Source organism: Bufo bufo, chromosome 7 (assembly GCF_905171765.1).
Source record: "Bufo bufo chromosome 7, aBufBuf1.1, whole genome shotgun sequence".
Taxonomy (NCBI): Eukaryota; Metazoa; Chordata; class Amphibia; order Anura; family Bufonidae; genus Bufo; species Bufo bufo.
This window is the reverse complement of record NC_053395.1, coordinates 54,128,500-54,154,224: the sequence shown is the minus strand read 5'-3', so window position 1 is coordinate 54,154,224 and position 25,725 is coordinate 54,128,500. Positions and strand designations below refer to the sequence as shown.

The following is a 25,725-nucleotide window of genomic DNA, read 5'->3' as shown; positions in this document are numbered from 1 at the left end:
TGCAATAGAATGTGTGCAATCTTAGTGGGGGTTTTCCGGTTACGATTTTTAAGCAAGTGCTCGCAGCCTGCCTACTGAAACATCAGATTCATACTTGCCTGCTTCCTGTTGCTGCAGTCCTCCGCACTGCCCTCATCTTTTAGTTCCCGCAGAGTTTACATCCAAATGGTGCCTAGTGACATGCACCACTCCAGCAGTGATGTAGCCACAAGCATCACACCACTGCTGAAGCCAGTCACTGGCTGGAGTGGTGCCTAGTGACATGCACCACTGGATGTAAAACAGAGGGGGTACCGGAAAATGGAGACATCAGAGGATTGGAGCAGGAAAGTATCAATTTTCTGTTTCAGAAGGCCACGGACACTTGCTTAGTAAATCATCATAACCGGAAAACCCCTCTAAAGAGGTCGTCCTATCTTGAACATTGGGGACTGAGGGTGCACCGTACATGTGCGGCCACCCTACATTCATTTCTACAGGAAATAGTGCTGGCTCGGCTATTTCCACATGGCCATGCTTGCACTGTGCGATTCCCATTCAATTCAAGGGGCCTTCTGAAAATAGCCGAGTGCGCTGCTCTGCCATTTTCAGCAATCCCACAGAAACGAATGGAGGGTGGCCACGCATGCATGATGCACCCTCTGTCACTTTGCAGGCTCCATTTTAACGATAGCCATGGGTCCCAGAGGTGGGACCCACACCTATCAGACATTAGGGGCAAATCCTAACAATATGCTTCCAATGTCTGATAGGTGTGGGTCCCACCTCTGGGACCCATGGCTATCCTTAAAATGGAGCCTGCAAAGTGACAGAGGGTGCATCATGGAACAACTCATTTAAACCCAAGGCTTTTTAGCATCACAGAGCTCAAAGGTGCCAATCAGATTCCAGAACCTGAATTAGTAGGGGGAATAGGGAGCAAGCCTCATTACTTCCACATTCTTGCATGAGGCCACCAAGACAAAGCACCTTAGCCATTAATCAATGCAAAGAGCTCTATCCAGCCATTTGCTGCCTCTGTGTCATCCTAAGACTTCTACTACCCGCGGATGCCCTCAGCAGTACAGTAACAAAACACGACATGCCACACAGTAAGATAATTTACAGGGGACTTTCTTATTATTTAGCTAAAATACAAAGTCATTTAAAAGGACATACAATCTGATCCACAGACAGCATACTATAGAGCAGGAGATGCCAAGGGCCGCCACCGGTCACCTCTACCCAGAATGAGCAGACATGTAAAACGGAATCTTTTCCCACAAAACTATGTATCAGTCTGCTCAGCCCCTCCTGCTTTATAACACTGTGCCCACAGATTGGTGGAACCGTCCGTGATTTCTGAGGCCCCAGTCAGTAAAATAAACTTACCAGAGAAATGTTCTTCAAATTGTATGAGGTCACCAAACTCCTGAACAACTGATTCAGGATGCAATTGTGGAGATGGAAGGCATGAAGGAACAGGGCCACACAAGAGATCGACGGGTGAAGAGAGGCACAGGAGTTCTTTTTCTGCCTGATGACAAACTGGAATTGCAATATTATTTTAGTTTTTTTTTAAAACAGTCGCCTCTAATAAATAACTGGTAATGAGAACTTCACTTACCCTTCATGTCATTCTTCAGCACTACAATCCTTTTATGTCCATGCCCCTTAATCCAAACCACCTAAAAGTAAGATGATAATAGGAGGTCATTTTCTGTAAACTACCACCGGACATACCCAAATTCATTTTCCAATACCCCAATTTAGGGTTTGTAAGGCAGCCATTGTGCAGTTTATCAAACTAAACTGGGCTCACCACAGAGTTTCATGCTGATCCAAGTTCAGTAGAACTGCTTGGGGTTTTGGTGGTGTGGCCATTATTTTTTTTTCCAGCTTAGACGTAATTGCTTGAAGTGACAGGCTGAAACCCAGTCAGTTATTTCCTTCAGCTTGAGGTGGCATTCACACAACTGCATGTATTTTGCAGTCCTCAAAATGTAGATCAGCCAAAATATGGATGACATCCATGTTGCATCAGATTAAATTTTTGGCTGCAAACCCATCGACTTCAAGGGTCAGTGATCTGCATTTGCAGCCAAGAACAGGACATGTTCTATCTTTTGCTGAATGGACAAGCGGAAAGCAGACAGATGTCTTCAGTGTCCGCATCCATAGGTCTGTTCCACAAATGATAGAACATGTCTTGTACTTGGCAGCAAAATGTGGTCAACCGGTCCGTAAAAGAAAAGTATGCAACATGGAAGTCATCCTTATTTTAAGGACCGCAAAATACATATGGCGGTGCGAATGTAACTGTACCCTTATAAAGGCTTAAAGCGCCAAAAGACTGCTGACATGCAAGCCAGACAGTGGCCCAGATTTACTAATCCTGCAGATGGTGTAAGCTTAGTCAGGCTGTCTAGACCTGCAGCAGGGGATCAGGCTGCATGGTACATGTGGTGCTGGTATAGACAACTTTTCTCCGACTCTATACAAGCTATTGGCTGGCTTAATTTAGGTCTGATTATTCTGCTAGAATTGTGGCACAATTTTAGTTAAAAATGCCACATCTAAGGCTCTGTACCACCCCTTTTCCACCACTGTCCACTAAGCTCTGCCCTCTTGTTGAGCAGATCAGAGAAAAAAAAAAATATTAAAAAAAATTGTAGAAACACTAGGGAGAGATTTATCAATACCGGCGCCTTGATACCCCTTGTACTGCTGGAGGACGTACACACCTCATCCTATTAGGCACATACTCCAGCAGTCTGTGCACCTAGACAGAAATCCAAGACAGATTGGAGCCATTGTAATTTTCTGGCTTCACTTGCATCACAAAACTGGTGTAAATGAAGATAAATTTGTTGCTGCTGGCTACACCTTCTTTCGTACAAAATGAAAAGGACATGCTACTATCTTCTGAAAGTCCCATTTAAAAAAAAAATAAAAAAAAAGATTTTTGTATTTACTGTAAAATCCTTTTCTCGTTGGATGCATTGGAGGACACCGCACCATGGGTATGTGCCCAGCTGCCACTAGGAGGCTGACACTAGAAAGAAAAAAAGTGTTGGCTCCACCCTCTGCACAGGCGCTAGACTAACCAGTTGGTACTAAAGCAGTAGGAGCACCAAAAACCAGAACGAGAGAAGCCAACATGTCCTAAATCAGAGAGAGGGGAATCCCGGGAAAACCGGAACCAAGAACGAAACAATGGGGGGTAAATCTGTCACTCAATGCATCCAACGAGAAAATAATTTAACGGTAAGTACAAAAACACATTTTTTTCTCGCGAATGGCATTGGGGGACATAGCACCATGGAACGTCCCAAAGCAGTCCCCGAGGGAGGGAAGAAACAGCCATGCGGAGCACCTAACGCACAGCCGCTTGCAGAACCTTGCAACCCAGACTGGCATCAGCAGAGGCCAGGGAATGGATGTGATAAAACTTTGAAACGTGTGAACTGAGGCCCAGGTGGCGGCCTTGCAGACCTGGGAAGCCAAGGCCTGATGCCGGACGGCCCAAGAAGCCCTGACCGCCCTAGTGGGGTGACTGGTCAATCGAAAAGGGGGAACATGATCCCACAGTTTTCCTTGACAGCCGACCAAATCCAGCGGGAGATTGTGGCTTTGGAGGATTGTAAAACCTTACGGAGGCCCTTGGGAACCACAAAGAGGGAGTCAAAACGATGGAAGGACTTAGTCAACTGAATATATAGCTGAAGCGCCCGAACATCCAGGCGGTGGAGGGACCACTCTCTGGGATGAGAGGGGTTGGGGCAGAAAGAGGGCAGAACTATCTCCTCGTTAATGTGGAATGAAGAAACCACCTTGGGAAGAAAAGAGGGAACTGGTCGTAGGACCAGCATGTCCTGGTGAAACACCAAAAAGGAGGATCGACAAGAGAGCGCCGCCAACTCTGAGACTCTGAATGGAGGTACCGTAATTGCCACTAGAAAGGCAACTTTAAAAAGGAGACGAAAGACAGATCTCCTTCAAGGACTCAAAAGGGTGGGACTGAAGGGCATCTAAAGACAAGATTTAAATCCCAGGGTTCCACAGGAGAACGGAAGGGGGGGGGGGGGGGGGGGGGGGAGGGGGGGAAAAACACGATGAGCGACCCCCTGGAGAGAAAAAAAGAAAAAAGAAAAAAAAAAAAAAAAAAATGAAAAAGAAAGAAAGAAAGAATTCCAGGTACATTGGTTAATCCTGGCCGACTGGGGTTTACGTGCGTGAAGCATGGTCTGAATGACAGACTCAGAGACCTCGGAACTTCAGGACCTCGGCCTCAACAGCCACGCCGTTAAATGAAGCTGAGGTAAACTCCAGTGGGACAGCGGACCTTGAGAAAAGGAGGTCGGGACGCAGTGGGAGCCGCCATGGGACGTCGGCGAGCAGGAACACGAGATCATCTGTGTACCACGCCCGGCCAGGCCAGGCTGGGGCCGCCAGAACCCGATCTGTTTTGAGGCGCTTGAGCACCTGAGGAAGAAGGGGAATGGGAGGGAGGAGGTACAGTAGGCTGAACTGGGACCATGGAAGGACAAGGGCGTCCGACAGAGCCTTAGGGCCCCGAGTGGCAAAGAGGTCCACGTCTGAGGTTCCCCAATGCTGGCAGAGTTGGAGAAACACCTCTGGGTGGAGAGACCACTCGCCTAGGTCGAGACATGGGCAGCAGACTTCCTCAGGCGCTAAATTGTCAACTCCGGGGATGTGTACAGCGGAGAGGGCGGGAACATGTTCTTCCGCCCACCGCAGGATGCGGGAGGCTTCCTTCAGGACTGGCGCGCTTCTGGTGCCCCCCTGGTGGTTCAGATAAGACACAGCAGTGGAATTGTCTGTCTGGATCCGGAGACCGCTGAGGAGGGGAGTCCAACAGGAAAGAGCTAGGAAAATGTCCCTGAGCTCCAGGACATAGATCTGCAGTGAAGACTTCCCCACTGACCCTGGGCTGTGAGAGACCCAAAGACCGCCCCCCAACCCGCAAGGCTGGCATCGGTGGAAATCACCTGACCAGCTCCTGACGGCAATCTCTTCTTGCCAATCTTCTCTCACCTGCAAAATCAGAGAGGTACGGGTGGACCTGGGTCTCTTGAGGCAGGACAGCTCAGAGAGAGGGTGCGCCAAACCGAGGACAGAGTCTCAGCTCTGGAGGATCTCACCAGACCACTTAACATGAGACTACAAGATGTGGAAAGGTCTGTCAGCTTGTAGCATCAGAAGTGTGACGACCTGGAGAACCGGGCCCGGCGCAACAATGTGCGGATTCTAGGCATCCCGGAGAGAGCAGAAGGTCGAGACCCAGCTAACTTCTTAGGCCCCTTTCACACGGGCGTTGCGGGAAAATGTGCGGGTGCGTTGTGGGAACACCCACGATTTTTCCGCGCGAGTGCAAAACATTGTAATGCGTTTTGCACTCGCGTGAGAAAAATCGCACATGTTTGGTACCCAAACCCGAACTTCTTCACAGAAGTTCGGGCTTGGGATCGATGTTCTGTAGATTGTATTATTTTCCCTTATAACATGGTTATAAAACAGCGCTGGAGGAGTTAAAAAAAATAAAATCATTTAACTCACCTTAATCCACTTGATCGCGTAGCCCGGCATCTGCTTCTGTTCCCTTTACTGAATAGGACCTGTGGTGAGCATTAATTATAGTTCAAGGACCTGTGATGACGTCACTCCGGTCATCACATGGTACGTCACATGATCTTTTACCATGGTGAATCACCATGGTAAAAGATCATGTGACGTACCATGTGATGACCAGAGTGACGTCATTACAGGTCCTTGAACTATAATTAATGCTCACCACAGGTCCTATTCAGTAAAGGGGACAGAAGCAGATGCCGGGCTACGCGATCAAGTGGATTAAGGTGAGTTAAATGATTTTTTATTTTTTTTTTAACCCCTCCAGCCCTATTGTACTATGCATTCTGTATTCAGAATGCTATTATTTTCCCTTATAACCATGTTATAAGGGAAAATAATAATGATCGGGTCTCCATCCCGATCGTCTCCTAGCAACCGTGCGTGAAAATCGCACCGCATCCGCACTTGCTTGCGGATGCTTGCGATTTTCACGCAAACCCATTCATTTCTATAGGGCCTGCGTTGCGTGAAAAACGCTGAATATAGAGCATGCAACGCACAAGTGATGCGTGAAAATCACCGCTCATGTGAACAGACCCATAGAAATGAATGGGTCGGTATTCAGTGCGGGTGCAATGCGTTCACCTACTTTCATCTCTGTCAAGAGAAGCCTTAGAGAACTGAATCTGTAGTATTCAATGGCCTACCCTGCACGCCTGCGTGTTGTAGACGGCGACCGATTGGTCTTCTTCACTGACCCTAAAGAAGCGGAGGACTGGATCTCTAGGCGCCCGAGACCTCGCTGATAATATACTTGCAATGACATCCGGCAAGAAGTAACAGTCGCCGTGGTGCACCATTGCGGTGCCATGTTGCCGACCACATGTATATCCTTTGCATATTTTGGGACACTTTGCTTCTCAGCCCTTGCGGCTCACCTGTTTAACAGTCTTGTTTAAGCCTTGTTACCTAAAGGTTTTATGTTTATTTCTACTTACCTGCCCCTACAGCTCGATTTTATGTAAGTTCGGGAACGTTAGGCTACCGGCATGGGGTTAACATCTTATACACTATGCAGGTCCCCGAACATCTAGCCATGGTGCAGACTAGAGTTGTGCTTGCACTATATGTATATTCCTGGTTGATAGTTTATTGTATGCAAACTTATATGCTACTTTTTATGTTGAAGGCATGGATCATAAATAGCCACTACTCGGGTGAGAGGGAGTGGAAATTACCAGAGATGAAGGGAGGAATTATTCCAGATTGGAGGTGTTGCTGTGTATGGATAAGGATTTTGCGTATTATCCAGGGGTCCCTGACAGTGATGTCCTGGAACGTGAGAGGCTTGGGTGCACCGAAGAGAGGATCGCTGTATTCTCACATATAAAGGAGATATAGCCCTCATATTTTAGGTCTACAGGAAACTCATAACACCCGAGACTAGGAGAATTATCAAACCGTGGGTTCAATGGTCATTGCAAGCGTATGCCACCTCACATTCTAGAGTGACCCTACTAGTCCACAGGAGCCTTAAGTGGGAGGTTCAGCAATCAGTGGTAAACTCAGAGGAACAGTACATATTTGTATATGGGTTTATTAATAATGCTCCCTATGTTGTAGTTAACCTGTACAATCCTCCCCCTGCTAATCTCGCCTTGCTCCAGACGACATTGGGCTTTGTTGTTCAATATCCTAATGCCCGACTGCTTTGCATGGGGGATTTTAATATGGTGATGCAGGAGAGCCTGGACAGATTTCATCAAGTGGGGGAGAGGGTTGACTGTTTTTCCCCTGTTACTATCCTGTACAGAATTACTGCAGAGATGGGTTGGCTGGACATGTGGAGACTCAGACATCCACACCAGAGAGAATACTCCTGTTTCACGTCTGCTAGAGGCGCTCTATCTAGGATCGATTTTATTCTGGGCAATGCTGCAGTTTTCCCTGATCTTGAAGACATTCAGTATGAACCACAGGGTCCATCGGACCACGCCCCGGTACTGGCGCGATTAAGGTTGTCAGGCGTTATTCCTAGGGGAGGAAAGATGAGAACTCATCCCTTCTGGCTTTCTCTGATGACCCCAAATGAGTCCCTGATCAGCTTCAAGTATTCTTAGATGCAGAGTGAGGAGACGGATGATTTATTGCTTTAGGATACGCTAAAAGCTTACCTGAGAGGCTGCTTAAAATCCTCTATATCCTACGTTAAAAAGGAGTCTATGCGTAACGAACTGGAGTTGCGCGCAAAATGTAAGGAGGCTGAGGTGTCGTTTCGCTCTGACCCTTCAGAGAAGAACAGAAACGAGTGGATGGCTAGAGGTAGATCATACTTGATGCATCTCAAAGAAAAAAGTGAGCGCAGGTTGTTCTTTTTGAAACAGCAGTCCGAGTCTGGGGATCGGGCAGGAAGGCTTCTTGCCCACATAGCTAGAACCAACCATATGTCTCCCCCTGGCATACGTGTACAGAGCCCTGAGGGCCCGATTGTAGACTCAGTGGATGGCATCCTGAACAGCTTTAGGGGCTTTTACCAGACTCTTTACAGTTCTGCAGCACAATATAACGCTCAGGAGCTGCGAGAGTACCCATCAGAGGTCCTCCACCCTCGGCTGAGTCCGGAGGACAGGAACCTACTAGACGAAGATATAACGCTGGAGGAAATCCAACTGGCTGTGAAGGAGCTGCCTGCTGGGAAAGCCCCGGGACCTGACGGGATCCCTGTGGAGGTGTACTCCAAATATAATGACATTCTAGGGCCCCAACTCCTTAAATTATACTTAGCGGCCCATCAGTGGCATCAACTCCCCGATTCCTTATATGATGCTACCATTGTTGTTATTCTGAAACCAGATAAAAATCTGATTGAATGCGGCTCCTACAGGCAGATTTCATTATTAAATCTGGATTATAAGATTCTAACTAGGCTTCTCGCTACTCGTCTAAACAAGGTAATAACTTCCATTGTACACAAGGACCAGGCAGGCTTCATCCCAGGCAGAACGACTTCTGACAATGTCAGAAGGGCGCAGGTTGTGGCTCAGATAGGAGTGGCAGCGGCGAAGCGTTGGGCCTTGGCGTCCCTTGACACGGCCAAGGCCTTCGATTCTGTAGAATGGCCCTTCCTGCTGGAGATTATAGGGGGCTTTGGGTGCGGTCCTAAGTTTTTAAGATGGCTAGAAATCTTGTACCAGAGACCTACAGCTAATATCCTAGTTAATGGGACGCACTCTGAGTCATCTCCAGAGGAACCAGGCAGGGTTGCATCTTGTCTCCACTGTTATTTGCGGTGGCAATAGAACATCTGGCCCTGAGGATAAGACAGAATAGGTCCTTTTTGGAAGTAACTATAGGTAGCAGAGAGGAAAGAATAGGCCTGTATGCTGCTGATCTCCTCCTGTTTATGGGTGAGCCTGAAAGCACACTCCCAGGTGCAATAGATGTAATAGAGAAATTCTGCACTTACTCGGGCTTGCACATAAACTGGAGGAAATCTGCCATCATGCCCCTATGGTCACATGACTGGCCGCCACGGCTCCACAATCCGAATCTGCCGGTGGTTGATCACTTCAAATACTTGGGTAAAGATCCTTTCATAAATTCACACTAAATAATTAGATAAGTAGACGTACCAAAATACTAATAATATCACAGCCTGATGTACGTTAAAAGAAAAAAAAAAAAGACTTTTAATAAAGGTTTTGTTTTTTTATTTTAACGTACATCAGGCTGTGATATTATTAGTATTTTGGTACGTCTACTTATCTAATTATTTAGTGTGAATTTATTTTGAATCTATTCGAGTCTGGGGAATGGCAGGCTTTTTGTCCCATGATCTGAGCTCTGAATGCTGGCTAGGGGATCCTAAGGAGGTGTTCTCCGAAAAAGAGCTACCTACACAATCGATTCAGACTAGTGTTACTGCCTCTTTCAAAAACTTGAATAGGGTCTATAAAAACCACGTGAAATGTTGGTGGGAAGTGCAAACACTTGACACTTATCTCAAGAACAATATAGTGCCAAGGGGCTTGAGAAACTCAATCCTCCCAGTTATAAGATTACGGTCTCCTGAGTTTCTCAAAAGGTGGGAGCAGGAATCCATTGCAAGGCTCCCTCCGTTTGATGAAACTATTGGTAGAGGAAGAACGGAAGCATCTATCCAATAGTGAGGCTGAACTGAAGGAGGCTGTTGCACAGGCTCAGAAATTCAGTGACCACACTGACTTTACCAAGAAAGAATCCCTATTACAGCAGAATATTGAGCGGTTCACCTGCCAAGTGAAGGAGAGAAAACATAATCTGTTTAATAGGGATATCAGTGACTTCATTTTTGATTTTGGACCTAAACGTCCAGTTGCGGCTGAGTTGGACACAGAAGGGGGGGTTATAGACGAGGAGGTCGTAGAGCTCGCAGCTCCCAGCAAGGAGGTAGATCTGGGAGAGGTTCCCGTGGAGGTTTTTTAGATTTCCCACCGGTGTCAGACTATCTATTGCACCAGAAGAAAGCTCCCTAGGCCCCCCAAGTAGACGAACTTCAAGTCATCAATTTGTCTAAACGTGCACTTTCTACCACAGAGATGGGGCTTCTCAAGAGAGGACTCTCATTTGTACCCCTTCAAAAATTTAACTTATTCAACTGGGTGAAAGATTTGCAGCTTTTTGCACGTAGATTAAAATGGAGAAAGTTTTTTAAAATCCATGACAGGAGAAGATGTCATGAGCTGGGTATCGAGGTAGAGGATTTGCAGGATGTCCAGCTGTTGGCAGGAATATCTGAAGAGGGTGACAGAATGAAAGGGGATGGTCCATTTACGGATCTGAGGAATCCATCCAAAATATTCCCCCCTGTCAGTGATAGTACCCCAATTGATACCTTCCTACATGTAGTCACACAGGACCTCCAAAAACTAGAGGATATACCCCTGGGAAGGGATAACCTGACATCAGCTGAGAGACAATCCTTAGAGGTACTTGAGAGGGATACGTCTATTGTTATTAAGCCCTCCGACAAAGGAGGCAACATTGTCGTGATGGAGCAGGAGGACTATCGTCTAATGTGTCTCCGCCTACTTGAGGACCCTAAAACTTAGACGTCTCTCAACCAACCCTACCCCTATATTCAGGCATGAGCTTGCGACTTTGCTGAATCAGGCCTTTGATGACAGGCTAATCAGCAAAAATGAACTGGCTTACTTGCTTCCTATAGCCCCTGTTGTAGCTACATTTTATAGTCTGCCCAAACTGCACAAATCAGGACCAGTGCTGACGGGCAGACCCATCGTCTCGGGCATAGGCAGTCTCACTGCGAATGTGAGCACGTATTTGGACATCATTTTGCGTCCATTTGTGACGTCATTACCGTCCTATGCCCGAGATACGATGGATGTGCTACAACGGTTGGATGGGATTCAGTGTGAGGAAGGTGTTCTCCTCACTAGCTTGGATGTTGAGGCCTTGTACAGCTCTATACCCCATGACTCTGGGTGTAGGGCTGTCGAGGCCTTCATCCAACAGAGAGGTGAACATTGTCGTCAGCATAACATCTTCCTTTTACAATTGTTGGATTTTGTCCTCAAACACAACGTCTTTCTCTTTGATCAACACATCTACCACCAGCTCAGGGGCGTCGCAATGGGCAGTCCCTGTGCCCCGACGTTTGCCAATTTGTACCTGGGCTGGTGGGAGAGGGAAGTTGTGTTTGGTGATGATATGGAGCAGTATACATCTTGTGTGCAAATGTGGATTAGGTACATTGATGATGTGCTGATACTGTGGAAAGGGACACGAGAACACTTTAAGGCATTTGTGGCGGCACTGAATGTGAATCAGATGGGGTTATTTTTTACATCTGAAGTACAAGAACAACAGATTGCGTTTTTGGATTTGATGATCTCCATTGGCACCGACAGAAAAATTACCACTAACCTATTGAGGAAGAAAACCTCGACCAATAATCTCCTACATTGGGAAAGTGGTCACCCCCTGGCCCTAAAAAGAGGTATCCCGAAGGGACAGTACCTTAGGGCCAGGAGGAATTGTTCGGAGCTAGGTGATTTTAGAGCCGCTGCATCTGACCTTAGAGGTCGATTCACCAATCGGGGGTATCCACAATATACTCTGAAACAAGCGTTCCATCACTCTATGATTACAGCCCGCACCCAACTCTTGGTTCCAAAACCAAGAAGTATCGAAGACCCTACGCCTAGAATTGTCGCAACGTTTGATAAAGCTCACAAAAATGTTCGTGACATTTTACAAAATCATTGGTCCATATTGCAATCTGACCCAGATATTGGGGGATCAATTCCGGATTATCCTTCAATTACGTACCGACGTAGTTCTAATCTACGTGACCACCTGGTACACAGTTTATACACACAACCTAAGTCTGAAACCTGGTTGAAAAATACCCTCAAGGGCACTTTTCCCTGTGGTTCATGTATTATGTGCAGGAACGTCCTGAGAGGCGGATTTTTTACCAGCCATACAACAGGAAAAAGGTACAATATACGTTCTTTCATCAGATGTACTTCTATAGGTATTGTGTATTTGATCAGTTGTCAATGTGGGTCACAATACGTCGGCAAAACAAGGCGTGAATTGAGACGTAGGTTTGGCGAACATATGTCTGATATCCGGAATAAACGGGACACATCAGTGGCGCGCCATGTATGTGAGATGCATGACGGTGACCCTGGTGTGTTGAAAGTACAGGGGATTGAACAGGTACAGATATCAATCCGTGGAGGTGACATCGACATACCCCTATTACGAAAAGAAGCAATGTGGATTTATAAGTTGCAGACAGTTCAACCACAAGGGTTAAATGAGGCCATATCATTCGCCAGTTTCATCTAATGTAGTAGCCACACCATCTACATGAGGATGTGTTTCATCTTATATTAGAGTTATATATCTCCTATATGCTGCTTCATGACATTACGGTTTCTTCATTTTTTCTCTATTTTTCCTTTTGATGTAGCTGCGTATACATTGATGGACATTCATGTACACTGGTCATACACCTCATATGTTCAGATGTGTGTTTATATTGATAGCTAAGTCACAACTGAGCATATAGAATATATGGCCAGAGTACCTATGTATGTATCTGGGCATGTGCTTAGTGTACACTGGCCAGCTGCATACTATAGTGACACTATCAGAGTTTATTGTTGTATCGGGTTGCCCCTCCCCGCCGGTCACATGTGATCAGATGGGGATCGGTACCTACTTTTTCTGGCTAACACATATTCCGATGGATCGTTGCAAGTGGATACTCTTGGTATCAGGTGACAATATGAGGGCCGCGATCTTCATTCCCCCTTCTAATGCGCTAAGCGTCATATGTTCCAGGAAGGGTAAGAATCATGACGGCATTGGCCGGTCAGAGGGCAGAGCTATCGAGCCCGCCCCTCACCTCTGATTGGCGATGTCACAGGCACACCCCTGTTGATAGGCGGGGCTTTGGCCATATGAACTCGACGTTGTATCGGCCGCGCGCGGCCATCACAGCGCCAAAGCCATAGCACACCACAGTGCGGCTTATTGTCTTGACACAGTCATTAAATAGCTCCTGAAGATACGTGACAATCACAAGTCACGGTGAAACGCGTAGAGCTGTTGCTTATTAATTGGACACGGCTCTCTAGGCAGGGTTGCACTTGATGCAGTATTATATCCTATAGCCTTGGAGTGTGGAGTGTGTATGTGATGTATGGATGGTAGCCAAAACATACTGGCTACAGGTGTGTGGATGGAGCCAAAATATACTGGCTATGAGTGACTGTTATTAGCCATAATTACTGGCTGCCGATATATGGTTGTTACTTATATACTGGCCGCAGGCTGCACATTTAGATTAGCCTGGACTCCTATACAGCATAAGGATATTTATTAGGCCAACTGATATACCAGGGAGATCTTGAGTATTTAGTTATTTGCGACCCAACCACCAGGTGGCACAACCATATCTGCAGATAATCATTAGGGTCACTCCAACACACACATGTGTGTTCATTCACATCGGTTTCCGTGCCCTTTACTCTGACTTGCTTTCTTATAGCAACTACCAGCTAGCAAGTTGAGGTTCTAGCCCAGTCTCTCAGCTGCACAGAGGAGTTATTGTTACCCCTCCCTGTGCAGCTTGGAGATTGGTTGCCTGATGGTCACAGACAGTGACATATAGGCTTTTTTGCCCCTTTTAAACAGACTTTTAATAAAGGTTTTGTTTTTTTATTTTAACGTACATCAGGCTGTGATATTATTAAAGATCCTTTCATGTCACTTGCCAAGAATATAGTCCCCCTAGAATCTCTATTTATTGATAAGTTCAAAACGTGGAAGTCCCTGCCACTTTCGGTAATGGGAAGATTAAATTTAGTCAAGATGATACTACTTCCGAAGGGCCTGTACCTCCTAGCACATGCCTGTGTGCCTGTCCCTAGGGCCTTCTTTGATCGACTACGCTCCATGACTGCTGCTTTTGTCTGGTGGTAAGGCTAGAAGAAAGCTTTCCCTCAGTGTGCTGCGAAGGTCTAAATTACAGGGAGGAGCCGCCTTACCTGACTTCTTCCTGTATTACATTTGCTAGCCAGCTGAAGTAGATATCTTCATGGGTGTCACCGGGAGATTTAACTGGTGCGGAATATTGTCTACGGGAGTATCTCCACATGTCCACCCTTTGGCCAGTATTAGAAAACCTGCACTCAGCGCCTAGGCGATTGCTTCCTATAAACAAACAGGCTAATCAGGTATGGAATACTGCCAAATTACACGCATTTAAGGACACTTAGCAATCCTAGAAGGAACTACTGTATGGAGACAACATGGGGTACTAACCCTTGAGGACCTTTATGAGGGGTGTGTCCTGCGCTCCTTCCAGCAGATTCGGGGGAGGTTTGGGGTGCCCCGTCCTCTTTTTCCGCTATCTTCAGCTGCGGCACGCCCTTAGGGCTCAGTTTGGTGGTGGGGGGCGGGGCATCTCCAAATTCCCCTTGATCGGAGTACTAAGATCTCAGGGACCTAGGGGGGGGGTCATTTCTGTGGTGTATACACATCTCCTCGGCAACCGTATGTTGCTTCAGCCCCTTGTGGTGGAGGATAGATGGAAAGTTTCCATACCGACACTATCTGCAGAGGATTGGGAGGAGGCTTTGTTGACCCCCCCACTAGGGTTTCCCCTTCGATCAATAATAGACTGATCCAGCTGTATATACTGCACAGAAGCTACCCGTCTCCCACTAGACTGTACAAAATGGGCAGGCTAACCCACAGTAGGTGTCATACCCCTGGGGCAGACTTCTGGCATTTGATGTGGGAGTGTGAGCACTTACGGGTTTTTTGGAGGAGAGGAGAGTGGTGGATGTTCTGTCAACCATGGTTCCCACCCCGGTATCGGTGTGTGCCAAAATATGTGTCCTTGGAGTATTGGATGAGGAGAAGTGGCCGCACTATCAGAGGATTTTCCTGGGGAAAGCTCTATTCTATTTCAGGAAGGCCATAACCCTGAGGTGGATGGCAGATAGAACACCCACAATAGGCCAGTGGAAAGTGCTGGTCAACCATGCAAAACTTCGTTTTTATACACCGGAAGTGTCCTCAGAAATTTCTAAAAGTACGGGGAGGGGAGAAGAGTGGTGCTCTTCCCCTCTGTCCTTACACCCATTACATATGTATTCAGCGTCAGATGACACTTGTTCGTCAGCAGCTCAATGAAACTTGGACTCTTGTGTTCTGGACACTTTTTCTTTAATTAGCCTTGACATAGGCTCCATTGTGGAATTTGCTAGAATGTATGTACAAAGCAATCACCTTTTACTGTTATGAGATAAAGGTCGGATCTCCCCTGCGCGGGATATATCACTATCATAATGTAATGTCCATGCCTCTTTATTAAACTTCAATAAAACGAGTTAAAAAAAAAAAAAAAGTGGAAACCCATGATTGAGCCCCAACCTGCAGCAGGTCGAGACCTTCAGATTATTATTTTTTTATAAAATAAAAAGCAGCAAGACCGGCAAAAAAAAATAAAAAAAAATAATGCATGTTATGTATGCCTCCTACAGACACTAGAGTAAAACTGGTTAGTCTAGTGCCTGTGCAGAGGGTATAGCCCACCTGGGTGGAGCCAACACTTTCTTTCTAGTGTCAGCTGGGCATATACCCATGGTGCGGTGTCCCCCAATGCCATTCACAAGAAACCTTTTTTTAAATAGATTTAAAAAAATTATAAATAAAAAATTCTAGACAATCCCTTTTACTTTGGCCATACACAAAGATAGTCTACATGTCCTCACCTCCTAAACGGATAACTTACCTGTGGAATTGCTCCCAATAGCTCTTCCAGGCTGTTGAAGCCATATTGCTTGGGTTGCAGCCCTTCTCCAACATACTTGCTATAAGCAGTTGAGAATTCATGTAGGAAGATCTGCTGGTAGTGGTAAGTATGCAGCAACGAACGGACATTTTTTGCAAACAAATACAGGGATGTCAGCTGCAGGCAGTCTTCGTTCATGTCATTTGTAAGCACCTGTAAAAGGAATAGACATCTTACAAACTGTACACGCTCTTTTGGTGGGTTTACATGGCCCGAGGAGCAGTCGATTACCCAAACAACTGGCTTCTCATTAAGTGGGGGTGAAGCTTTGTATTTACATGCAGCAATAACTTCCACAGTATGAGGGTCCATTTACACATCCGTATGCGATTTACAGATCCGCAAAACACAGACACCGGCAATGTGCGCTCCTCATTTTGCAGACTGCACATCACCGGCACTATAATAGAAAATGCCTAATAGGACATGCTCTATTTTTTTCGGGAACAAAATTGAGGATCCGGACAGCACATAGTGTGGCCCCATAGAAATGAACGGGTCCGCAATTCCGTTCCGCAAAATGTGGAACAGAATTGCGGACGTGTGAATGAACCCTTAGAACAAGGGATTGCTATTGCAATCGCTCACCCTCATACAGCTGCATTGTTTTTGGGCAGCAGATCCCTGTTTAGACAGCACGATCTGCTGCCCAGAAATGATAATTTACTTGCCGGCGTGAATGACACCATTAGAAGTGCAGATTGTCGGGAATGGGCGTTCAGAGGAATGTTCGTCCCTGATAATCTGCCTGACTATAGGGCCATGTAAACCCACCATTATGCAAAAGATGACAAATTTCAAAAGTTGTTGCAGGTAGTGGAACACAAAAAAAATAAACACTTTGACTCCCCAACCCCTAAGGGCCCTCTCATTTCAGTACATGTGGTGTAAACTATGTACCTCCCTGGCACAGTATGTGAATGGGATTTGATAAGTATCCAACTGCACAATAACATCTAACAAAATAGTGTGAATAGGGACCAAATGAAATCACAGCACAGCATACCTCAACCAAGTAGGGAAGGCTTTTTAGTAATTCAGTCAAGGACACAAATCCATATTCACATGGATTAAGTGGAACTCCATGGATACTTTTGTATATCTGCCGTAGCTGATTGACGGCGAGTAGAGACAACTCATCCCATGACATGAGCAGAATTAGGAGCTGTGCAGTTAGGGAACGCAGTGACTTTCGGTTGATCAGCTGGATCTGCTTCCCCGAGACAGTGTCTATAATCTGAAAAGAAGCAACACACCAACACTATAGCATAATTCTCCACTTGTCAGTAAAAGATTAAATGAGATGTGAAGTGTAGACTGACAAACATTTAATATAATCTCTCTCTCTCCACCAGCACAATGCTTGATCTGTAGCCACCCCAACAGCCTGTGCACCCATGACAAGTCTATAAAGCTACGCACACCACCACTGTGATATAGTACCATCCTCCCAATGTGCAGAATGGATGCTGCATGACATTTTAGAGGTTCGGTTACCTTAACAACATGGCATAGTTTCTGCATCAGTGCTGGTACAGAGCTGACGTCATAGTCGTGGAGCCTCAGGCTGTAGCCAAACGTCTTGCTATATTCAGTAAGCAAGTCAGGCATCATTAAGGAGGAGTCTTTCTGAGAGCGTAGAAGTTTTACAAGCTGGGAAGCTAAAGCTTTAATACGCTCCATTTCTGTCAGGGTCAACATTTTTTCCTCACCACATTCTAAAACCTACAAGAGTGAGCAATGCAGAGATTTCAGACCTATAAGCGGGGAGTAGAGGATTTACGTTGTATGAAGCCCTTATGATCCCATTCATTGTGCGCATTACACATCTACAAGGATGTGGGATAGGAAAGGACACTGGATGCATGAAATATTCACGGTACATTCGTAATCCAACAGAGGCCCTATAAACTTGTGGATGGCCCCCGGAGTCTGGCGTAACAGCAGCATGCCTTGGTAAACTATATGTAAGGGTGTGACAACAAAGCAAGGATTTGTATTTTGTACACTATAAACCTCCAATAAAAAAAATTAAAATGACACAAAGAGTGACCACAACACATTGCATGCTGCGCAACCACAACACATCGCATGCTGCGCAACCACAACACATCGCATGCTGTGTGACTACTAGGAGATCTAATGACCTCTTTTACTCACCTGTAATACTTCTGGTATGGCTTCAAAGAGGTCAATCAGTTTGGTAAACCCGTAATACGTAAGTTTACACTGCCTGCCGAAATGGTGGTGATAGGATGGAATAAACTTATTAAATGGCATTCTGAAATGAGGCTGGTGACGCAACAAGTCCACCACTTCCTTAGAAAACTGCTTTGTCCTTTCGATCTCTTCTGGGGTACGTTCTAGAACAATTGGTACAAAAAGGTATTTACTTATTGTCGAGATATAAAAGAGCAGACACGCGTTATTAGGTATTTGTAGATCTTTCCTCAATTACCATTTTTTGAAGAACAAACTCGATTGTCCAAGTGCTGTGGCCCTTAGGGTGCATTCAGACGCCCATATTTCTAGGTACGCATCTGCACCGCAATTTTGCGGAACAGGTGCGGGCCTATTCATTTCAGTGGGGCTGCAAAAGATGCGGACAGCACATGTGTGCTGTCCGCATCCATTTTTCCGTTCCGTGGCCCCACAAAAATTATACAGCAAGTCCTATTCTTGTCCGCAATCACAGACAAGAATAGCCATTTCTATATAGGGATGGCCCTGTGCACACAAAGCCGGTATCTGCTATGCGGATCTGCAAAACACTTACGGTCGTCTGAATGTAGCCTTAGAGCATATTCACACAGCAGATTTGTGGCAGAAATTTCTGGCAATGAAAACCATACAAGCACATGGATTGCAGTATTCAATGCATTCACACTGCGCTTGCTGTCTACCTTGGAGGATTGCCCGATGGATGACTGACTTATGCCACTGTATAGTTAACAGTGACGCGTTCTGGCTCTAGCAAGAGCCTTCTTCAAACATCTGTTTGAGGAAGGCTCTTGCTAGAGCCGAAACGCGTCACAATACTGTATCTATATGATAATTAAAGAAACAAGATTTAACTACTGAGGGCCGGTCTCTCTCTTCTGTATAGGTAACCAGGCACTCATGTTAAAAGAACCTGTACAGTGCCGTATATGCCCTAGTAAATAAAACAGTATTGTCCATTCCATAGAGGGGTCACTCAAAAGTATAGATATGCTTTTGGCTTTAGTCAAGTGAATGATATATTTGTCTATCTGAATTCTATACTGGCAGCTTTCCTGATTCATATGACAAATGTGCAGTGTGAATGTACTCTACTGTTGCCAGTAAAAGCATCACAAATCCTAAGAACCTGTGGCGGGTTGAGGACAGTTTTTGAATTCACTCCGCTGGGTCCAAACCCATTTTGGAAAAGATCAACAGAACACGTACGTTGTGTGAATCCATTGTATGTAGTCTTAGTGAACCTCTTGATCCAGTTCTGAATTTCAGAGTAAGGTAATAGTTTGTGTCAAGGGTACTCTGCTAAATAGGGAGAAATTGGCATTGGGCATGGACATTTCCACACCCCAAAGTATGCACCTGCTGTAAACCGGCTAGCCTTTCTCGGTATTTACAGTTTGGCATGGCAAGTGGATAGGTTATTACAAACTGCAATCCAGGGTTCATCATACCTCGTTTAGGAATTGAGATCACAATCTCATTTTCTTGCTGAGTAACGCATATTGTGGTATCAGGTATCTCTGATACTATGTCAACCAACTCGCATACTCCATATTCTGTGACATCCCAGTCTCTTGAAAAGCACCTGTTATAAATCACAAGCAAGGTAACAAAAACACATAGCTGGAAAGAGGAGATAATTTTTCTGATGAAGGGGAAACTACCTGACAACACAGTAGGAAGTGGCAGGAGGAACACGATCGTTATAATGGAATGCATAGGTACAGAAAAAAAAACAAAAAATAAAACGTATTTTTCCCTTTATAAGACGCACTAGTGCACAGTGCAGCCTGCGATGTATCAGTTAAGCGGGATGGGAGGAGCTGGAGGCAGCAACTGCTGTTGCACTCGCGGCGGGGCCCGGTGCAGTCACTGGACTCAATTACATCGGGCCCCGCTGACAGCAGTCTTTATATGTAAATTTTATTTTTTTAATGCTCAAGCAGTGGCTCCCTCTTTGTTAAACTACTTTAATCGTCTGTAGTAGTACTCACTAGCTCACTCAAAGCAGCGGTCAGGCCAGCAGAGTAACCTCACTGACACACGTCAGCCACAGAACCCCCATAACAGTGCGTCAGCCACAGAACCCCCATAACAGTGCGTCAGCCACAGAACCCCCATAACAGTGCGTCAGCCACAGAACCCCCATAACAGTGCGTCAGCCACAGAACCCCCATAACAGTGCGTCAGCCACAGAACCCCCATAACAGTGCGTCAGCCACAGAACCCCCATAACAGTGCGTCAGCCACAGAACCCCCATAACAGTGCGTCAGCCACAGAACCCCCATAACAGTGCGTCAGCCACAGAACCCCCATAACAGTGCGTCAGCCACAGAACCCCCATAACAGTGCGTCAGCCACAGAACCCCCATAACAGTGCGTCAGCCACAGAACCCCCATAACAGTGCGTCAGCCACAGAACCCCCATAACAGTGCGTCAGCCACAGAACCCCCATAACAGTGCGTCAGCCACAGAACCCCCATAACAGTGCGTCAGCCACAGAACCCCCATAACAGTGCGTCAGCCACAGAACCCCCATAACAGTGAGTCAGCCACAGAACCCCCATAACAGTGCGTCAGCCACAGAACCCCCATAACAGTGCGTCAGCCACAGAACCCCCATAACAGTGCGTCAGCCACAGAACCCCCATAACAGTGCGTCAGCCACAGAACCCCCATAACAGTGCGTCAGCCACAGAACCCCCATAACAGTGCGTCAGCCACAGAACCCCCATAACAGTGCGTCAGCCACAGACCACCATTAGTTCAAAACCCACCAAAAGCTTACTTTTTGGGTAAAAAAAAATTCTTATTATTTTCCTACTCAAAAACCTAGGTGCTTCTTATCAGGTGCATCTTATAAAGCGGAAAAATACGGTATATTTGTACCGTGTTAGCCAGCAAACAGAAGATAAACAAAAGGATCTACCGAAGTCACTAAAGGAAACCCTGTGCACTGCAGAGGTGCCCATCGTCCATCCTTACTTACCAATGATAAGCTTGTAAGAACTCTCTTACAATGACCTGTTTACTGGCCTGAGACTTCAGGAGCTTTAAAAGATCTTGGGTAAATCGCTTCACCTGCGCTCTGTGAGTTAGAGTCAAGAAGCGTTTTGAGCCCATACCGAGGATCTAAAAGTCAGTAATGAATACAAGTTAGGGTTAATATGTATTACATATACATAAGGTGGGTGCATTTCATTGCACAGACAATGGGGGGTCATTTATTATCTCTGTTACACGCTGTGTTACGGCAGAATCTGCGACTTCTTCCCCACTCATGACAGGTCTAAAAAAAAAAAAAAAAAAAAAAAAAGGGCATGGCTTGGGCAAAGAAGGAGACAGACTGGCAGGCCCGTCTCATTCATCATTTTCTACGCCTGGTTTAGGAGCAGAAAATGGTCTAAATGCAAGACAGCAAGGAAGCTGACTTACATTTAGAATCGGCGGTGGATACGCCAAAGTTATGTAACTTCGGCCATCCACTGGCAGAGAAGGGGGCTTATTAAGACCGTCGTCTAAAACAGTCCTAAAAAACGTGCCTTAATATTCCTAGCTTCTGTTTCAGAATATAGAAAACAGCCAAATACCTGTAGAACATGTGGCACGGCCTCTAAAAGTTCCATCAGTTTAGAGTAGCCATAGTCGGACACTCTGCACTGCTTTGCAAAATGATGATGATATGTTGGGATAAATTTTGAGACTGGCATTATGCAAAACGGTTGATTCTTTAATAGATCAATGACCTCTCGGCTGAACTGTATCAGCTGAGGATTGCCAACAGGACTTTTGGACCGCAACATCCAGGGATCTGAAGAAACACAAAAATAATACATTGGGTTGGTAGATAATCAGTGATACAACAACTCTGAAAGCGCAATCATCTAAATTATCTCAGGGATCTGATAGTTTCAGGCATGCATGTATAAAAAGGAGTCATCCTTTAAATACATTTTTTATGTTAAAAATGTTTAAAGATTTTTTTTGTGACTTTTTCCCACTGCCAGTATCTATGTAAAAACACACAAATCAAATCTTGCAGAAGCCACTGACTTAATGGGATCCACTGTTTAGGCGTCAGATGTTTTGCCATTCGTGTATAGACCCAAAGTCAAATGGGGGAAACAATGCTACACTGACCAGAATTTGGAGGTGGCGGCTTGTTGTGTATCCACTTGACAACCTTTATGCCATTTTGTGCAGTTGCAATATTAACCCCTGGCACACAAGTGATGAGATGTTCCAGCGGCACTCCTCCCTGTCCTTCCTCTACTATATGCATTGCACTGAACTCTGCAGCATAGCAGTCAAGAAAACTGCAAAAAAATTAAATTAAAAAAAAAAAAAAAACACATTACATACATTACTGGGGATTTGAGACAACACAAACCATGACTTATTCTCCCAGCACAATCACGTGCTTACCTTATTAGGGGAACTGTGCCCTCATGAGACTGCAGGAGGCTGTGAACTTGAGGAGCAAAGATTTTTAAAGACTGGACGACATACGGGATTATGTAAGAGTCTGGATCAAAATCATGCCTGCTGAAATATATTTTAAAAAAAATTATATATATAATAATTTAAATCAAATGTCAAAGTATCAAATCAATGAGTATGTACTCCTCTAACCAGCTGAAATTACATCAACCAAAAAGTCACTTATTGCAGATAATGCTTTGATAATGTCATTGTTTTACAAAAGAGAATCGCGGGGTGCAGGACCCTGATGGACACAGGGGTGCAGGACCCTGATGGACACAGGGGTGCAGGACCCTGATGGACACAGGGGTGCAGGACCCTGATGGACACAGGGGTGCAGGACCCTGATGGACACAGGGGTGCAGGACCCTGATGGACACAGGGGTGCATTTCTACGTCCATATATATTTTGCGGTACGCAATATTTGCAGACCTATTGACGTCAACAGGTCTGTGGTCTGCATATTGCAGCCAGGTACAGGACAATGTTTTATAATTTGTGGAACAGACATACATATGTGGAAAGCACGTCTTCAGTGTGCTTTCCGCATCCATATGTCTGTTCCGCAAAAAAAAGAAAATGTCCTATTCTTGGTTGCCATTGAGGACCATGACCCATAGAAGTCATCGGGGCTGCAAAAAAATAAAAATGCAAGAGACATCAAATATTTTGCAGATCAGCTTTTTGCGCACCGCAATATCCATCTATCCTGTATCCACCTCTTTTCTAGTAACCAATTGACAATATTCTATTCTGTCTGATATGCTGTGCGAGTTCAACTTTAGCCTACTTAAAGAGGGATTACTAGGATGGAACTGAATATGTGGTATGACCTTGGTTCTGACGACATTAAGAAGGCACCATGATAAAGTCTCACTCAGATAAGGCACACGCTAGACAATATAAAGGCTGGTTTCACGTCTCCGACACAGCCTTCCGGCAGGCTGTTCCTGCGTTGAGTGTTGGGAACCGGCTGGACACAAACCACTGCCCATTATACTTAAAGGCTATGTACACCTTTAGGGGCAATTTTTATAATTGCATTTTACTCATTTTGGGCTAAAAATCTTTTTTTTCAATTGGTCTTTATTAAAAATATTGAGCCGTTATCACAAAGGGTTAACTGTTTTTCTAACTGTGTGACTGGTACTTTCCCTTTGTGCCTGCTGGTCATCTAATAACCCTCATCTCTAAATTACTAAGAGGTTATAAACACTTATTTCTTACCAGTAAGGTAAGGATTGAGCTTTGATGAGTGTTTATAAAGGTCAGAGATCAGGAGCCTGTCAGCTCCCCAACTGACAGGGAAGAAAGAAAATTCAGATCCTGCTAGTAGAGCATCTCAGCTCTGTACAGACAAAAGAACTCCATATTTTTAATGAAGACCAATTTAAAAAATAATTATTTTTTTTTACACTTATTATTAATAATAAATATTAATTACACACAGTTCCTTTTTTTCCTATTCTTTGACCATGCTGGTAAAAATGCTTACTCTTCGTGTAAACTTTTTGTGACAAGAAACTTTTATTCAATGTACAAGAAGTGCCAGACTTCTTTATCAGCTAGATCAAGTCACCCAGACTGGTGCAGGATGTGCTGAGGAATCCCTATGACAATAATGCCTGCTTCTGTTTGCAGTGCAGGGGATAGATACTTTAGTAGAGGACAACTCTCCTCAGCAGAGCTGGCTGTTGGGCCTGCTGATTCCAACTAGGTAGGGGATTTCCACTGCAGATAATTGCCCCTACCTTGTATCCAAAAACAAAAGCCTCCCTGATGAAGTATGAAGCCAGATTAAAATTAAGTAGATGCCTGACGTATTATCCTGTCAGTATTACTCACTTGTGTTACGGCTGGACCATGGGTTTAATGGACCCAAGCTCACAGCATCAAAAGATCCCTTGGTTAATATAAGAAACTTTATAATATAATCTTATTAAAATTAAAGAATGCTTGTTTCTGGGTTTCTCATGCTGCATTCTTCCTTCTTCCCTTCACCCAGCCTCTCTTGTAGCATCCATCTCCAGCCTCACCTCCATAGTGTAAGGAGAGAGAAGGGATGAAGAGGCTGCTGCTAAGTAAGTGATTTACTACCTCTTTCTGAACAGATGATGTAGAGCCTTAGGCTACATTCACACGTCCGTGGTGTGTTGCGGACCCGCAAATTGCGGGTCCGCAACTCACCAGCCCGTCACCCCCATAGAAATGCCTATTCTTGTCCGCAAGCTGCGGACAAGCTCTATCTTTTTGCAGAGCTGCGGACCCAAAATCGGGGCCGCGCTCCGCAATTGCGGCTGCATCCATTCCTTCCCCATAGAGAATGAATGGGTCCGCACCCGTTCCGCAAAATTGCGGAACGGATGCGGACACATTTTGCGGACGTGTGAATGGAGCCTTAGGCTACTTTCACACTTGTGGCAGTGTGATCGTGCATGCAGTTCAGTCGTCGGAACTGCCTGCCGGATCCGCCGATCTGGATGTGACAAAGCATTTGTGAGACGCATCCGGATGCGGATCAGTCTCACAAATGCATTGCAAGAACGGATCCGTCTCTACGCTTGTCATGCAGACAGACGGATCCGAATTGTATCTTTTTTCACATTTTTACCGGTCTGCGGCATTCCGGTATCTAATACATTCCTATGAGGAAAAATGCCGGATCTGGCATTCAGGCAAGTCTTCAGTTTTCTTCGCCGGAGATAAAACCGTAGCATGCTGCGGTTTTCTCTTTTGCTTGATCAGTCAAAATGACTGAACTGATGACATCCTGAACGGATTACTCTCCATTCAGAATGCATGAGTTCTGGATCCGGCATACGCCGGGTAGTGGCCGGATACCTGCCGCACTGTCCAGCTATGCCGGATCCAGAGAACTGGAGAGCAGCGTGCAGAGTTTCTTTGCTGCATGTGTTAAACTAGCATTATCCTACTGTCAAAAGGGCCAAGTGTCGAATAGCAAAGAAAATGCAGTAGCCTCCTACTCCCCTCTCTTTTCTCAATCCTAAAAGCAGGAAAGCGCAAAGCAGCCTGACAGAAGCCTTTTTCTTTAATAAAATATAGTACAA

At 45.5% G+C, this 25,725-nt stretch overlaps 1 protein-coding gene across 5 annotated transcripts in view; it reads right to left on the bottom strand.

Moving 5' to 3' along the window:
• The window catches only part of MARF1 (meiosis regulator and mRNA stability factor 1), a 68,832-nt gene that overhangs the window by 3,144 nt on the left and 39,963 nt on the right, over nt 1–25,725 (bottom strand). For 3 of the 5 annotated variants that reach the window (XM_040441638.1, XM_040441637.1, XM_040441636.1), the window contains exons 15-25: nt 22,600–22,719; nt 22,315–22,490; nt 21,765–21,985; nt 21,164–21,306; nt 19,624–19,757; nt 18,113–18,315; nt 17,450–17,677; nt 16,959–17,189; nt 15,893–16,105; nt 1,607–1,667; nt 1,372–1,527 (exon numbers count right to left, since the gene is read on the bottom strand). In XM_040441638.1, the coding sequence (XP_040297572.1) occupies nt 1,372–1,527; nt 1,607–1,667; nt 15,893–16,105; nt 16,959–17,189; nt 17,450–17,677; nt 18,113–18,315; nt 19,624–19,757; nt 21,164–21,306; nt 21,765–21,985; nt 22,315–22,490; nt 22,600–22,719 (1,886 nt within the window). The remainder of the gene's footprint in view (nt 1–1,371; nt 1,528–1,606; nt 1,668–15,892; nt 16,106–16,958; nt 17,190–17,449; nt 17,678–18,112; nt 18,316–19,623; nt 19,758–21,163; nt 21,307–21,764; nt 21,986–22,314; nt 22,491–22,599; nt 22,720–25,725) is intronic. The other 2 variants (XM_040441639.1, XM_040441640.1) reach the window with 2 other exon arrangements.